The sequence below is a fragment of the Notothenia rossii genome (assembly GCF_949606895.1).
Source record: "Notothenia rossii genome assembly, chromosome: 9".
Taxonomy (NCBI): domain Eukaryota; kingdom Metazoa; phylum Chordata; class Actinopteri; order Perciformes; family Nototheniidae; genus Notothenia; species Notothenia rossii.
The window spans coordinates 44,466,740-44,482,914 of NC_136907.1; the positions used below are offsets into that span (position 1 = coordinate 44,466,740).

General features: G+C 39.2%; 2 protein-coding genes across 10 annotated transcripts; both read right to left on the minus strand.

Moving 5' to 3' along the window:
* Positions 1 to 95: 95 nt before the first annotated feature.
* On the minus strand, positions 96 to 7,680 carry LOC307018565 (G2/M phase-specific E3 ubiquitin-protein ligase-like). 8 transcript variants are annotated; one of them, XM_079648863.1, is made up of 15 exons: positions 7,556 to 7,680; positions 5,947 to 6,022; positions 5,433 to 5,599; positions 5,099 to 5,253; positions 4,271 to 4,895; positions 4,140 to 4,190; positions 3,997 to 4,050; positions 3,635 to 3,706; positions 3,172 to 3,377; positions 2,891 to 2,987; positions 2,639 to 2,801; positions 2,374 to 2,477; positions 2,071 to 2,215; positions 1,043 to 1,169; positions 96 to 736 (listed from the first exon to the last, which is right to left on the minus strand). In XM_079648863.1, the coding sequence occupies exons 6-15, from the start codon at positions 4,169 to 4,171 to the stop codon at positions 336 to 338; spliced, it is 1,401 nt and encodes a 466-aa protein (XP_079504989.1). In that variant the 5' UTR covers positions 4,172 to 4,190; positions 4,271 to 4,895; positions 5,099 to 5,253; positions 5,433 to 5,599; positions 5,947 to 6,022; positions 7,556 to 7,680; the 3' UTR covers positions 96 to 335. The 8 variants fall into 8 exon arrangements, with proteins under 8 accessions (XP_079504989.1, XP_079504990.1, XP_079504987.1 ...); XM_079648864.1 differs by having other exon boundaries at positions 5,428 to 5,599; XM_079648861.1 differs by having other exon boundaries at positions 4,271 to 4,551; positions 4,820 to 4,895; positions 5,099 to 5,599.
* A 960-nt stretch (positions 7,681 to 8,640) lies between these two features.
* Positions 8,641 to 16,124, minus strand: LOC307018744 (uncharacterized protein). 2 transcript variants are annotated; one of them, XM_079649141.1, is made up of 7 exons: positions 15,195 to 16,124; positions 13,479 to 13,673; positions 11,954 to 12,114; positions 10,751 to 11,549; positions 10,422 to 10,489; positions 9,877 to 9,920; positions 8,641 to 8,993 (listed from the first exon to the last, which is right to left on the minus strand). In XM_079649141.1, the coding sequence occupies exons 4-7, from the start codon at positions 11,082 to 11,084 to the stop codon at positions 8,942 to 8,944; spliced, it is 498 nt and encodes a 165-aa protein (XP_079505267.1). In that variant the 5' UTR covers positions 11,085 to 11,549; positions 11,954 to 12,114; positions 13,479 to 13,673; positions 15,195 to 16,124; the 3' UTR covers positions 8,641 to 8,941. The 2 variants fall into 2 exon arrangements, with proteins under 2 accessions (XP_079505267.1, XP_079505266.1); XM_079649140.1 differs by having other exon boundaries at positions 8,707 to 8,993; positions 10,751 to 11,131; positions 15,195 to 15,674.
* Between the last annotated feature and the right edge of the window lie 51 nt (positions 16,125 to 16,175).

Below are 16,175 nucleotides of genomic sequence, written 5' to 3' on the forward strand. Positions count from 1 at the left end.
AAAGTAAAATTCCTGTGTTCAAAGTGTTACTTCAGTACCAAGAGTAAAATAAGTCATGATGCCGATTTCAGGATAGAGTAAAGTTACTTGGCACAACTGGTGACTGGGTTTTTATTCCATTAAATTGAAACAATTGACACAAAATACAGCTCAAAACTATAATGGTTCCCCAACTTCACCATTTGTTTCCAAAACATTTTGACTAGAACAGTATGTCACTTGAAAGTTTGACTGTATTCTCATCTTGAACAAATGAAAACAAATGAAAACTTTGTCAAATAAAGTGCAATAAAGACTGTCTAACCCTAACCCAGAAAACATTGATTCTATGACTCTTATGAGTGGCTAAACTCCCTGCTATTCATAACAGCCTGTGTTATGATGCTCAGGAACTCTGGATATGAGCCGAGGTGCCTTGTCGGAAAGGTAATGGAGTTGGAGCATGCATTCACTACGGGAAAGCATAGCGTGTGTGTACCATAGTGCACGCTGCAATCATGGTCGGACTCAATTAAGATTTTAAACATCTCTCTCTCTGTTGAGGTGATGGGGACGTGTGCCTGCCCCGTAAGCCATTGAAGGAAGCAACCAACAGTGATCTTGGGTTTTTCCTTCATCTCCTCTTCATCTTTTGCTGCTTCACCTGTAGACTCTGTCTCTCTTGAGTCTCTTTCATCACTCTCTGTTATCTTCACAGGGGTCCCCCTCTCTTCAACCACGAAGCTCTTTTCTTCCTCTAAAAACAAGTTGAAAATGAATACAAAGAAATGCATATATTCACCTAAGCAATGTCAATAAATATGGCTATTGTTTTTAAATTGTTTTTTTATGTGGATATTTTGAAGAAGAAAACCTCATTAGACAGTCCTGCTTTAGTTATCATTGTTTCATCGCAACCATCATGATGCAAAGTTGTGTTTAAACTGAGACATGTAAACATGAATAAAAAGGGTATGCAAAGCTGTCATTGAGTTGCCTGTCGTAATCGGGGGTGAAATTCAAGAACAAATACGTTTATAAAATGTCAGGGCAGTAGTATCACCTTCTTCTTCAATGTGTTGGATGAAGTCTTGTAAAAAGTTAACAATCTTCGATTCCCTCTGGCGTCGCAGGGAGCCCAGCTCGCTGAAGACTGGAGATATGGCTCCCATCAGGGATTCAGCATCCGGCTTGGAGAGAGGAAAAAACAATGATGTATGCTCAAAGTTGGATGAGCTTAACCCTTTAATTGCCAGACCAAGAAAAAAAACTATGGAAAAATTATTTGTTTGCTTTTTTTTATCAAATGGGACACACATAGCACATAAAAAAAAAAGGTATCAATATTGATATTGATATAAAAAGTAATGTTAAATGTTTTTCATAATAATAAAAAAAACGAGCTCATCTTACTGTAGATGCTGAATTGGCCTAACAGGAAACCACTGGCCTAACAGCAAATGTCTATATTCTGTGTTGGCCTAACTTGCTCATCTGTGTGCAACTTTGGGCTGTATGCCATGCATGAAAGCTGCTATATAAATTATTATCACTCTTTCACTCTGAGACTCATAAGGCAGTATAGATGTAGTAATAATGTAATATAAGATTTCGTAATATTACAATGAATCTATCTATTTACCATATTGTATTGGAAAAAATCTCTGAAACTCTGAAAAAGTTATATTGCTAGTTTAGTTTGTTAAAACCTTTTTTGTGCATCAAGTTATCTAATTATGTTCAGTCAGTGCTCTGACATTAATGATATGGTCTGTCAAAAATGATATGGTTACCTTACAAAAGTTGACCAAAAAGAGTGATTTCTTCAGCAGTGATTTTTTAGCATGCCAACTTTCTCAGTGGAAAGCTGAATGGCTTTCTGTTCTAACCACAGTGACATCTAGAGGTTGTTTTGTGCATAACATGTCAACCAAATGGTAGAGATGGCTGAATCAGGTAGAGTTAAACTTTTAAAACATTTTTTCAACAGGATATCAAGACACAAAATGTGCTCTACCAAATGGTGGCGCTGGCTGTTAAAGGGTTAAGGTTTGAAATTCAGTGGTAAAATCAGCTAGACATAATACTGACCTCTTCATGAAGGCCAGCGACGAACAGATCCCTGAAATGCTGTGGTTGTTGTACTATCATCTCACACAAGCCATACAGCTTCATGCCTGAGCATATCTGCTGCAGCATTGGTAGAGTGCGGACCGATGAGTGCAAGATAATTGCCCTATAATTCAGTAACAGATAACAGCAATAATATAAAATCATACATAAAAAAGGGAAAGAGTGACTGCACACTCAATATGAAGTATGAGTGTAAAGGAATAATTGATTGGTTTTAAACATGGGTTGTTATGGGTTAAATCACTTAGCATATGTACATACTTTATTATGTCTTCCTTCCTCTCCCACGTTGCAGGACCACTGTACCCGCATGCTGTTATCCGATCCAGAAGGTCGTACATAGCTTCAGGTTCAGCTATCTCAACCTTTGCAATTAGAAAAACAGTATCACACAGTAAGTCATGGGAGCCTTAGCTTATTTTAAGAATTAGAAAATATTCACACTACAAAGAGGTGTGTGTGTCAACCATACTAAAACAAACGTCATGTTATATGAAGGAGTATCTGAGGAGAAGACAAATATTACCTCTTCCATAAGCTGGCTGAGCTCTGGATCAGTCACATCTTCCTTGGCAATGGAATCTCTATCAATCTCCCCAGTGGATATGTATCCATAGCACCACTCTCTGAAAAAGTTAGGTGGAGGACCACCTTGTACTATACTGACTGCCATAATCTCTCCAGCTGTCCTGCATTAACAAAGTTTAATCAATGCATAGACATTATTAATAAATGAAATAAACATCGAAAAGACATTGCAGAACACAATTCTACATACTTGAAATGCTCTTTGTGGTAGTCAGTAATTGAGTACTTGGGGGTTTTCCCTGTACTCCCTCCCTGAAAAAACTTCCTTTCAACACCTGCCATCATTTCTATAATTGAAAGGAAAAGTGGATCAATACATTGATAATCTCAATTAGACCACTGTATATGTTAAAGAACAGCACGCGTCATGCAAAGCCCTTAACCTGTGCAAGCACAGAAATTGCATGCAACCAGAGAACCGCCACACACTTAGGAATATTTTTAATTTATTATAAGGAGGTAAACATATACCTGTTAAGAATTCTTTCCTGAGAGCCCCATGGTCAATTCCAGACTCTCCAATGAAAGACACTCGGAGTTTTTTTTTGGGAGAAGACCTATTCTGACGTCTCCACTGCCCTAAACCCCTTTCAAACATGTCCTCCCTAGTGACACTAACATTAAAGAGTGTCGTTGTGTCCACTCGTCCACTAAGTGTTTCGATGGCTTCAGCAAGACTTGAAGGAAACAATTAGAAGTTGATTAGACAACTGGATCCAAAACGTTTTCCCTTAAGAGACCCCTTTTGTATCATTGAGTAAACTGACGACCCCTGACTGATGTAAAGTGGCGTCTTTTAAATGATATTCAAGGATTAACAATAACAATGCAGGGCAACTGATGAACAGTACAATTAACACAAATAGTGAACACAATAACTGCAGGACGTTTTTGTTTAAAATAAGCAATTGCAGGTGCATTTTAAGCATATTACCTTTTATCTCGCCCTGTCAGTTCTTCACTGGCATGTTCTTCCAAATTGATAATTTGTGTCGACTGCAATGTACTGATGAGGGAAAAAAATATTTCAATGGGGCATGCCTTAATCATGGTTTACAATATCTAACACTGCAAGAAAAAAGTATATAAAGAATGTGCATAATAGGAGAAAAAAAAACTTTTCTCTACAAGTGCTGGCATGTATTTCAACCAAATACTCAGGAAATAACTGAGCACAATGGACAGGCCACCTTTAAAAATACAGAAAAGCAGAGCAAATATTCAAGTGAATTACTGAGACGCAGAAACCTTCATCATCTGCAATAATGTAATTGATAAATAATGCCCTGATTTTACCTTAATATCGATTTTAGAACAGGAGGTCCTACACGGGAGCACACTTGGAGAAGCCTATAATAAAATGTAGAAAGACTGCCAATTAATGACACATACAATGAAAATTGTTCAGAAACAAACACCTACAATATTAGTGAGCTTACATTCCCAGGATTGCTTGTAGCTGGAGACTCATTTAAATCTGGGTCCAGATCCTGAAAATCGGAACCAGTTAAAAAAGCTGTCGATTCAAGATGATAATGATCCTGCATAGTTATTTGTGGAATAACATTACCGGTTCCAGATCCATGCGGTCAGAACAGCTGCTTGGTTCACACTCTTGTGCATGTAAAGCCAACAGCTGGACAGGCATGCTTAGATGACACGTGGCACATCTGGCTTTTGGCATATTTTCGAACTCCTTCGATGAGTAGGGCAAGGGGGAGGTGTCCAAAGTGTCCTGGATGGGCATTATATAGAGACAGCCTTTTCCACCTTAAGCTTTGGCAAGGTAGGCCCCCGTGTAACCCTCTGCCTCAGGTGCCAAAACACTTAATTTCCGCTGACCTGATCCTCCTATGTGGGAATACAAACAAGTTGATGTTATTTAATGCACAGAATGTTCTAGGGGAGGCAGTTGATTTTAACAAGATGCACACTTGCAGTGTTAGGCTTTCTCATGGATTGCTAAAAACAAGAGGGTAGGTAAATATGCTAACCATCAAGGGCATTAATGAGCTATTATAAGAGCAGCTATTGTAGGAGAAGAAAGAGGGTATAAATAGGATTTAACTGCAGAAATACTAGACCACAGTTGAATTTAATAAGGGAGATTGTATCTTGCCAGCAGCTTTATGTAGCATCCAGGCCCCTTCCAATGGTACCATTTTGGAATATGATACCATAAGTATATATGATATCTATGTGAGAAGAGCAAAACAAGTGTGCAGTTAGAACTATAACCCTCCACACATGTCACCACTGTTGAAGCTGATTTGTGACCAGTAGTACTTTAGTGGATTGGGAAACTACAGTAATACATAAAAAATGTCCCCAAATTGGGATCAATAAAGTGCTTCTTATATTATCTTGACTCCTTCCCTCATTATTTGTTCTATCTTACCTGGGAGTGGTCAGCATCCCATTTCATCCGATGACTTTGGTGTTCTTTCTGTGCTCTTATTGAGCAGAAAGAACTGGATTGGGGTTGACCTAACAGCCCTTCTTTTGGGAGATGGGGTATAACTTTTACCCGATTTGAATAGGCCGGGGAAAGCCCTGAGGAGTTGAAAACAATGTGTAAGAGAGGCATTTAAGAAGCAATATATTCATTCTAAACAATCTGAAGAGCGTTAATTTCTATGAAAAAATACCCTGAATTATAGTCAATTGCCGAGTTATTACAATGGCAATTCAGTTCAGAACTATCTTTATTTCCTAACGGATCCAAACCTGACCATATTTTGGTCCACTGTATTTCCTGCTGTAGAAGGAAAGCCAGGGGTCCTTTGTTGCTTCTGCCCCTGGACTGCCTGACGCTGCCTTGTCCCAGCCTGCTGCTGTCCCTGTATAGTAGGCTGTCTGTTGCCCACCTCCACCTGCTCTCCCTGAACCTGTACTTCATCTGTGAACACAATTTAAAGATGTCTATGATTCCCTAGAATCTAAATAAACTGAGTACTAAATACGTAAAGTAGGTAGAATATATAAAGGCTTCATTAATTAAACATTACCCAGATAGTCACAAGGCCTGAAAATAAATAGAAGAAGAACAACAAGAAGATGAACCTTTAATTATCCCCCATGGGGAAATTCAGTTTTTCACTCTGGTTTTAATATAGGTTGGTAAAACTGTCACTGAAACACCTCGGCGTGCTTCCGCCGGCCAAGACTGCAGCTGTAATTTTTTGTAAACGACTGACCATTAGATGAATCTGTGAAGACAAGTGATCTCCCCCTAGTTTCACTTACGACTTTGAGAAGTTGGTTCAGCCAAGGCACTTCTCAGCAACTCAACGACACGCCTGGTAGCATTTTGTAACTCTATCTGTTAAAATAGATAGCATTTTTCATTTAATCATTTATTTCAATAGGGACAATGCACATAAATGAACACTTTAGACAAATAACGCTTCAAGTGTAAATGGATCATGTCTTCCTATACTGTCTATACCAGGGGTCGGCAACCTTTTTGATATGGAGTGCCATTTAAAAAAAAAAATTTTATCAGCGTGCCAACGATCGAGAATTACCAACGTGGGGGGGGGGGGTAGAGGAGCTTGACCCTCGTGAACTATCAGCAGGAGGGCGGGGGGAGCCTCGCTGCGGGGAAGCAGTGTGTGGACCTGTCAGCGCAACTTACATACATTTAACAAACACATTTAAATAATTGGTTTAAACGGCATAATAATAAGGACGATCGTCCGTTCTGTGATTCTCCAGAACACACATGTTATGATATTAGGGTCATGCAGAGTGAGATGAGATCGCTGTCCCTTTAAGAGAGAGAGAAAGAGGGGTGTGGCTTGTGCATGTGTGTTTGTGGATGGTAGAGCGACAGTGAGGGAACGTGTGTTTGTTTCTGGAAGTGAAACGAGGCAGCAGAAAAACAGAGGTCTGTGATGTATTTTGTGAAACAGAAGAACAGCTAAATAAATGCAAGGCCTCCTAAGAAGAGCTCGCCTCTCTCCAGTCATTTAAGCTAAAGTGGGTTATTGAACCTGAAGCTTGTTGCTTCTTCCCTCCTCGACTACGGTCTGGGAGCCGACAGGAAAGTTCAACACACAGATGGCCCTTTGTAGCATATTATTTCGATGAGAGATGAGCAGATCGCCACTGGGCTTTCAACTAAATACACAGCCAAGCAAAAACTGCGGCATTTGTACAGCTCCTTATGGGTACTGCAATTAGTGAAGTGCTTTCCTCCGTGGTGAAACGATCAGCACTGCACCACGGAGGAAAGCGGCAGAAAGTCACCTGGAGATAAAGAGAACGGGGCTGCGTTGCGTGCATGGCTTCCTTCTGCAGGTAACGGGGAGACGCGCTCTGGCGGCGGTCTCGTTCAGGATCCGAAAATACAATTTAAATATTTGTCACACTTATTCCTAGTGTGCCACTGGTTACGGTGCCGCGTGCCAATGCTGGCACGCATGCCAGGGGTTGCCAAGCCCTGGTCTATACTGTCTTGCTGTTTTTAAATTATTGTCTTGTTGTTGCGCACTGGCACTTTGACTTTGAGTCGATGTAATTTTGCTGTACTTGTTACAATGACAAATAAAGTATCTATCTATCTATCTATCTATCTATCTATCTAAAACAGACACAAACAAGAAATATTCAAATTAATTGTCACAATCACAGTGCAAAGACATGTCGTCTTGTTTATCCAGATCTGCTAACAGTTCACTTTAGCTAACTTTTATTTTTGCGGGCAGACAGCTGTGTCAGTTTCTTCTTATACCGTGGCTTGTAAATAATGCAATGTAAATATCTTAAATGCCCGTCAAGCAGATACAATGATAGTTATGTTAAACCGTTGTTTTCTATATGCATAGCTAAAAGTACCGGTTTTTGTACGTACCTCCTTGTCGTCAGCCATTCTTCTTCTGCGGGGCTTTCCCGCTCCGATATCCCTCTTCATTTCAAAACGGCCAATCATAAAAGAGGAGGGGTGTAACCAATTAGATTTGGCGTTACTGGGACACGGTACGCCCACTTCCTAACATTTCTCCGCGCGCGAGAGCAGGCCAGATTTTCACGAGCAGAAGAGCAGGAATTGCTCACGAGAGCGCAGGAGACCAAGGAGAGCTCATGTAGATGCTGCACATGCTCAAGGCATGTTTCTCCCCTGCAGGCTTCAATATTGCTCTCGCGCGAGTGCCGTTTTAGTGCTCGCGAAAATAATATATGTCCGCGGCTGCTTGACTTGTGCTCGCGTGGATCTCATATGCCCTCGCGATTTATGACAGAGATTTGCCGCCATACTACTGTGCTCTCAGTGTTTTGTCTCCCTGTTCCTGCCTATTGGCGTCAGCTGATAGAGGTGTTGGTTTTATCTTGTTATGCACAATGTTGATTCTTCTCTCAGAACTAGCTAAATATGGGTCTGGGGTAGAGATCTTCAGAATTGGTTTGGCATCTTTTGTGTCAATTCGTGGCACACAACATGTCTTGTGAATAAACCATCAGTTTGCCATCAAAGTTCCTGCTCTCCTCGTGTCTCTCTGACTCCTGTTTCCATTGCTTCAGAAGTTTCCATCGCATATGAAAGATTTTCACATGTTTGTAAATTATTTTGGTTTCAGTGTGTGTGTTTCACATGGGTGAACAGTATATTTATATGTTATGGAATGAAATACAATGTCAGATTAGGGGAAAGTTAGGGGAGTGCATGTTAATGTGTCTGGAGGTGGCGTGTTCCAAAAGTGTTTGGGTTTGTCTGCCGTGTGTGGGCTGCGTTCCATTTCAAATTGCCGCCTGTACAATGTATGCACCAGTCTGTGATATGCCGATGTGCAGGCCCGCCCCTCCATACACGCCGATCACACAGACTGCGTCTGCCTCTCGCCCTCATCTTGTGGAGGGAGCCTCATCTGATGCGCAAATGCGGCGCAATTGAGCGCGCCACAGTTTCTGCTGCGAGGCTCCACTAGCTGTAATCGGCTTGGTGTGTCCAGGGTTTACACACCACCCCCCCGTCGACGCTCGCGAGGGCCTCATCACATCACAGCCCTGCCGATGTGATATAATGTATAGGACCTTTTTCCTCATGGGTGTCATTCACAACAGACCAATCATGACAGTTTTAGAGAATGAGTTTGTATGGATACACTTAAAACATATTTGTATTTGTCTTGGCTTCAGCTCACTGATAACATAAGAACACAAATAGGCACAACACTTACATAGATGTTTTTTTTATATGTATTTTATTACTCCAAAATAGAAAAAAAAAAGTCAGCCATATTTAACTGGAAAAGTTTTCCTTTGGCTCCCAGGAATTTTTCCACTTCGCCCCACTGTAAAACAGAAACAGTCAATCAATCAATCAATCAATGTTTATTTATATAGCCCAATATCACAAATGTTACATTTGTCTCAATGGACTTCACAGTTTGTACAGAATATCAGTATGACAATACTGACACAGCAAAAAGTATTACTTTTTGGAATATGTAGTTCTACAGTATGTTGACAATGCTATTTCAAATGAGAAGATATACTAAGTCACTCAAAAATATCATGATGAAAGTGCAGTATAATGTATATATTTATATATAACACGTACATCATATATAATACAAGGTACATTTTTTATTTCAAAGTCAATGTTTAATTTGACCAATTCTTTGAATTTGCTGTCTTATCAATGCCCAAACATACAGCACTAAACTTAGACAACTGCCTGCAAGACTGCACACAGAAATAATACTACTTATTACTACTAACTATACTTATAGTATAATTGTTAAGAACAAATGTAACAAGTCAGTAATTACAAAAGAGATCAAATACCATCCAGCCTCACATATCAATCATTTAACCTTTAGTGATATTGATCAATGATAAACTCTATTGTATATTTTAATTTCTATTTCAATGTAGGCTACTTCCCTGCTTATGTGTTACAATCAGACAACGTTTCTAGGGCGCGATGTCTGAATGACGAAGGGCAGAGAACTTGGATGTCTTACTTTATGGCGCAAACGTCTGATAGAGCCATTGATGACATGGCTCCCCACCCCCATGTGATCAACTAAATTCAATTTACTGCTGAGGAACCCAAAATGTTTAAGTTAGTGATCTCAGGGTTGATGAAGTTGGTTGGTAAGACTACTTTGTGGCCCCTGTTCTGCCAGACCCATCAGCTACACTGAAGGAAACTTCAGATTAGATACATACCATCCAGAGCAAGACTGCCACTGCACCAACACCTCGGTATGGCCCTGAGTAAAGAAACACAGATTTTAGGTAAACTTCATTTTTTTCAAATGTCATACATGTAAATACAAAAAGTCCAGTGAAATCAAATGATAATTTGAAATAATAGTAGGTACGATTAACTCAAACATATGAAGGACTGTAACATGGTCAATAGCATTTTCCCCATCAGTTTAATATTTTGGAATACTATTATTATTTAAAAAAATATTTGTACTGCCAAGAATAGGAATTCACCTACAAAGGATTACAAGAAAAAATGTAATATACAAATAAATGGCTGGACATGATGCATTAATGCGACATGAAGCATTACACAAGTACCTCAACCTTAAATTAATAATAAATTATTGTTACTGTAATTTCAATATTTACATTAGCAGTCATGCTTAAGACTGAAACACTCCTTTTAAACAAAGTATACGAAAATCCAATAAGATAAGACTTGGTTCCACGGAAACATTATTGTCATTGTTTATTTATTTAAAAATATTTTCTAAACAAACCTCCCTCATTCGTTCCCTCAGTAGTTTTTTGTAGGGGAAAGTGTCTGACCCTTGATGAATGGGACATTCTGCAAGGAATTAAAAGATGGTAATAAGTTGAAGTTCAGCAATAACCTCCTAAACATTGCCTAACATCACATTGTGCTCAATTAAACTGTTCAAAATGGCACTGAGACTTTTGATACTGCAAAGTCTTAAACAAAACAAAAGGTGGTGTATTCTAATTGTACCGATGATTGTTTTCTCTCTCTTTAACTAATTCAATGTGCAAAATCAAACACAGTTTCAGTCGATGTAAATAAGATAATTACTAATTAACCCGCACATACCATTAATTGCCACTTTATTCCTCGTTGGTCTTCTTTTCTGTGAGGAAGACACTGAGGAGAGAGCAGGAGTCAGGCCGGAGGAGAGAGCAGGAGTCAGGCCGGAGGAGAGAGCAGGAGTCAGCCCGGAGGAGAGAGCAGGAGTCAGGCCGGAGGAGAGAGCAGGAGTCAGGCCGGAGGAGAGAGCAGGAGTCAGCCCGGAGGAGAGAGCAGGAGTCAGCCCGGAGGAGAGAGCAGGAGTCAGGCCGGAGGACACAGGAGTGAGGAAGAGAGTGAACTCAGTGTCAGTCTCGGTGGTAAGAGGTACAGACAAGTCTGATCCTGGGTCTGCGGCCATTTCTGCCTGTGTGGTACAAGGGCCCTCAGGTTCAACTGCCAAAGTCACTATTGAGAAGAAAAAAAAGTAGACGCATGGTGAGTAAATGACCAAGTATAATCCGCCATATACATTTATAATCTGAGTAATTACAGCTAAAAATGAAACAGCGGAACATCAGTGATTCTGTGTTACAATGGCGTTTGTTAGCAACCAGGAAATGACACCACTAAGGACAAACAGATGAGAATGCTGCGTGGGGTCTGGGTGCCGTGTTGGCGGGACGTTGGGGGGCTCGCTGCTCCGCCCTTTGAGGCTCGAGGAGCAGACAGTGTGAGCTGGATTACTGGTGTTGTTTCCTGGTTGCTGTGTGGGGTCTGCGAGACAGCGAGGAACTCAGCCTGAGCGCACACACACACACACACACTCACATCCAGGCTGTGAGTGTGAGTGCGTGTGTGCGTGAGGAGATCCACGGAGCCTCGGCTGAGAAAAGATAAGGCTGAGTGAGTGTGTGTGAGCCGGTACGTCACTATGCCCGTTACGTCACTATACTCAGGAAGATTTTTTTTTGAAAAAGAGCAGCATAGACAGGTATTTTCTGTGTTAGAGTTTTACTCGCTACAGGGTGTACTTTGAGGGTTTGTGACTCTGCAGACCGTTTACATGCAGGAAAAGCTTCATAACACACAAGGGGACGGGTAATAACCAGAAAAGCATGACATGGGCCCTTTAACTGACAAAACAAGACATAACGACATATTTGTACTACTTGGTAAACAGTGATTCACATTTTTTTACATTTAAAACCAGATAACTGGGCAACTAATTTACAAAAAATGTTAACAGATAAATTGCTGAAATATAGCATGCAGATTTGTATACTTTACCATTAATAAGGCTTTCGTAAATCCTCTTTATGGTAACAAGTGCATTGTTACCATCTTCTGTCTCGATTTGCCATGGACAGATGCAATCGGCAAAAACCATTTGTGCCTCTCTTGGCAAGAAGGAGGATGGGACGCCGATCTAACATTTTCCATTTGTGGAGCTGGAACACAATGGACACAAAAAAACAAGAAATATTATGTACACAACAGTTCTAAACATTTTCACACACCTAAAGCCATTATAACTCCATTTATTTTGCATAAGTGAAAAATGCACTGATGTGATACGTGTGCACATTGAGGAAGGCACCCCACAATTAACCAGGTGTGATTTTAGACCCCTTTTAGGGGAGCCCCTAAAAAAGAACTGTAAAAAAAAAAAGAAGTTTATCGAGCTCGGGTTCACTTTGAGTTTTTTTTACATGGGCATAGTTATTTTTATATGGGTTAGGGATGCCAGCGATTATTCTATTTTTCGAATATTCGTTACAGTCTCCATAATCGAAAATTATTTTTAAAATTCGATTTTATTTATATATATTTTTATTATTATTTATGTATTTCTTTTTTTTCCTGGCTTAGTTTCAATTCGGCGGCGAATAATCAATTAATATTCGCCAGGGCTGTCCGATTTTGATCATGGTCAGTTTCTGGCATGCCTAATATTTGTCCATTTAATTCTCACATTCAGATATCTGAATAAGCTACATTTAGCTTTGAAACATGTCAGCAAGCTATAACCTATATCATTTCAGGTTCAAAGTTCTGCATTAACAGCACTTCAGATGTAAAGCTGGTGTTACAGGGGAATTTTGAAATGACTGTGCGAACACGGCTCAAAGTCAGAGACTCTGGTAAGCTTAATGAAAGTGCTTTTAAGGGCCTCTTTATTAATACTAACTCTTTCCAGGTCTTGATTGTCTTTCAAGCACTATATTAATATGGGCTGGTTTTGATTCACTGACATTCTTGGTTTTACCATTTATTCAAAAATGTATATGATATTTCATTTATTTTACTTTTGGAAACCATAGTCACATAATTATGTGTTTTCTATACTATGAAGTTCCAAAATAAAATATAAAACACCAAAATGCAGGTTTTTTTGTAAGATATAATTAGAAAAACATGTACATTGAAGCTCTGATTCTAGGAATTACCACTGGCCTGAACTATGTTACTTCTGGTTAAGAAATAATGTTTTACTAAAACTGGGTGCTTGCAAGTACAAACACTATCTAACATCAGTTCGAAAAAATGTGTTATGCCTTTACAGCTTTAAATACAACGGTGACAACAATTTTGCTTAACACATTACATGAAGTGCAGTAATCGTGCACTAGTCTGTACTTCTCACATAAACTTACTTAAGAAATTAGGATTATTTTTAAAAAGTAAATGAGGGCGACTGTTGGAAAGTATAAATCAATTCAGTAATTTAACAATTTGTATAAAAAGATTAAGATCAGGGATTATTTACACACTTTTTTATGATAACTGACATCTGCAAGAGAAAAAAGCTTACCAGTAAATGTGTCGAGTCATACACTTTGTTGACACTGTGGTTTTTCTTTTGCGTGGCCTTCCACTCCTGTGCAACCTTTTCTTTTTGCTTGGAGAGTTTCTCTTTGTAGGGTTGGATGGCACCACATTGTTTGCATTTTTTACTTGCTACTCCTATGCTTTGCCTGCATGTCTGGCACACTTTTTGAGTAGGCGTCTGTAACAGAAACAAAGATAATGTCAGGGAATACCAAAAATAAGAATACTATACTACAAATGTTTACAGGATTCATGTATTTTATTATATCGTGAAAAATCTTGTTAAAACAATGAACTCATGTTTTTTTATCTTTTAGATAGGATGAACAAAAATCACAAGAGTAAGGAAAACAATGTTATACAGAGTCAGTCACATGTTTAAAGTGACTGTTATGAACAACCCTAATCTGTCAATATCTGGTTGATCCAAAAGTTGATGCTCCATCATCACAGAAAATAATACTAAAATCATCATTACCAGGGGTGTATTGCTAATTCTATAAGTTCTGCACGTGTGCACGCGCAGTTGTGGCTTGTTTTGAAGCTTATGTAACTACTGTCAATTAACACTCCAGCCAGAATCAACAAAGAATGGTCATTTATTAAGTCTGCATTATTGAATAAATGTGTGATTCTTACAGTAAATGCTGCACACAGCTGCGTGATAGTTAAGTGATCAGTGAAGGACCTTTATAAACTAACTCCCTCCTGCTGAGGTACAAAGGTTACTATATAAAAAGTGTGCACATGTATTTAGTATCCTATCCATGTGAATATGTTTTAAGTGGGGGTGGACCTCATGTCCTCTAGGGGGGTCCGGAGGCCCCCGTGAAGTTAAATGCATCAATCTTGTGCACTTGAGGGCAAAATTAACTAAATCTATGGATACATCTGTCAACACCCATATGAAACTTAACTGTATACATTTCAATAATAAAAAAAATGATAAGAATAATACTTTTTTTAAATGTATCTTTGTGCATATTTAACTATTTACTGTTTTGTTTTTTTATGCATTTGTTGTATGTCCAATAGTATGAATTGTAATGATTTCATCGATGTTTTAGATTCATTCGATTTTTTTTAGGGTGCTGTGTGACGTTGAACCTGCGACCTGCAACCTGTGACCTATGAACCTGTATTTGTATACTACCAAAGGAGCTATTGAACCTAAGAACTTGAATTTCCGACTCCTATTGTGGAACATTACAATAATATAAAAGTGTGCCTTGGAAATATGTATTTCCATATATGGTGACCAAACTGTTTCAGACCCACTGAGATAACTTAGACTAAAGTTAACTGTGTAAACATTACATTAGGTACATTAGCCTCTTAGCCTATCCGTTATCATGGCTAGCTAGCACCAGATGCTAACAACCATCCCCGTTTTAGGTGCCGGAGCGGTGTTCCGGCAGTATTACACCCCTGGTCACTCTTCACTTAATAGATAAATAGTATTTAATATAGTTATAAAGAATGTGACGTTTGATAACATTTGGATCAACCGCATGAACCGATGGATCACATAACTTCCATGCTCACGTTAACGTTAGCTGATTCTACTTTTGGCTAATTTAGCTTTGCTATCATTATTCCTAGGTAAACATAGTAATCTTAGTCACTGTACTAGACGACAAAATAAAACAACATAATACATATCCCAAAATGAATATACTTTTGATATCTGACTACTCACGTTTATTAGCTTGTCTGGGAAATAAATGGATGTTGTCTGATGCAGTGACGAGTCCAAAACCCCGGTAAGTTAGCATTTGACCACTTCCGGTTCCCTCGCGTCAGAACCAATGAGATTTCTCCATAGGATTTGGGAAAATAGCTCGAAATAAGGTCTGTGGTCGACACAAATTTAAGAGACGGATCACGTTTTGTTCTACGACAGACAGCCGTGATTTTTGAAGAGTGTACGTGTCTGAAAAACGATGGTTGTTAACTGAAGTTGTCGAGGACGTTGTACGTCATTACGCCGCCTCCCGTTGATTTAAAACGCGCCCGTGGGTCGTAAAGGTATACAGGCTGACGCACCCGTTGATTGAAAACGCTGCTCTGGGTCGTATTAATGGGTCGGAAAACGAGGAAAACAATCGACCTATTTGGTCGTATTAGTTGGAGGACTTGTTGGCTAAAATGCAAATACAAATAGCTTACAGTAGCTCCCAATTAGTTGAACAATTGGAAAACCGCAAGGACTGTGGAAACACCTACTGGCAAAGGATTGTGGATGCAAATTATGCAAAGAGGAAGAAAAAACATTCTATCTAAAGCTATATAACACAATCTACGTATTGACAGTATGAGTACAACAAAAACAGTATGCATGTTGATGCAAACGACGATGTTCAGTAAACGATCAATCAAAATCGAAGGATCAAATGTATTTTTAAATGGAGCAGAAATAGAACTAGTCTCCCAGTGCAAGTATCTTGAACAGGGAGTGTCATATTGGACTCGCACTTGACTTTTTAAGAAACATATCCAGAAAGTATCCAATACCATTAAATTCAACTTGCAACATTTTAAACAAATTAGACCTTTTCTTAACTGTCAATGCTGCAAAGTCATACCTCCACTGTATGATTCTATCCCACATTGAATACTGTTTTACAAACTGGTCGTTTGCTTGTGCCACACACCTGAAACCCATAGAACAGCTGTTCAA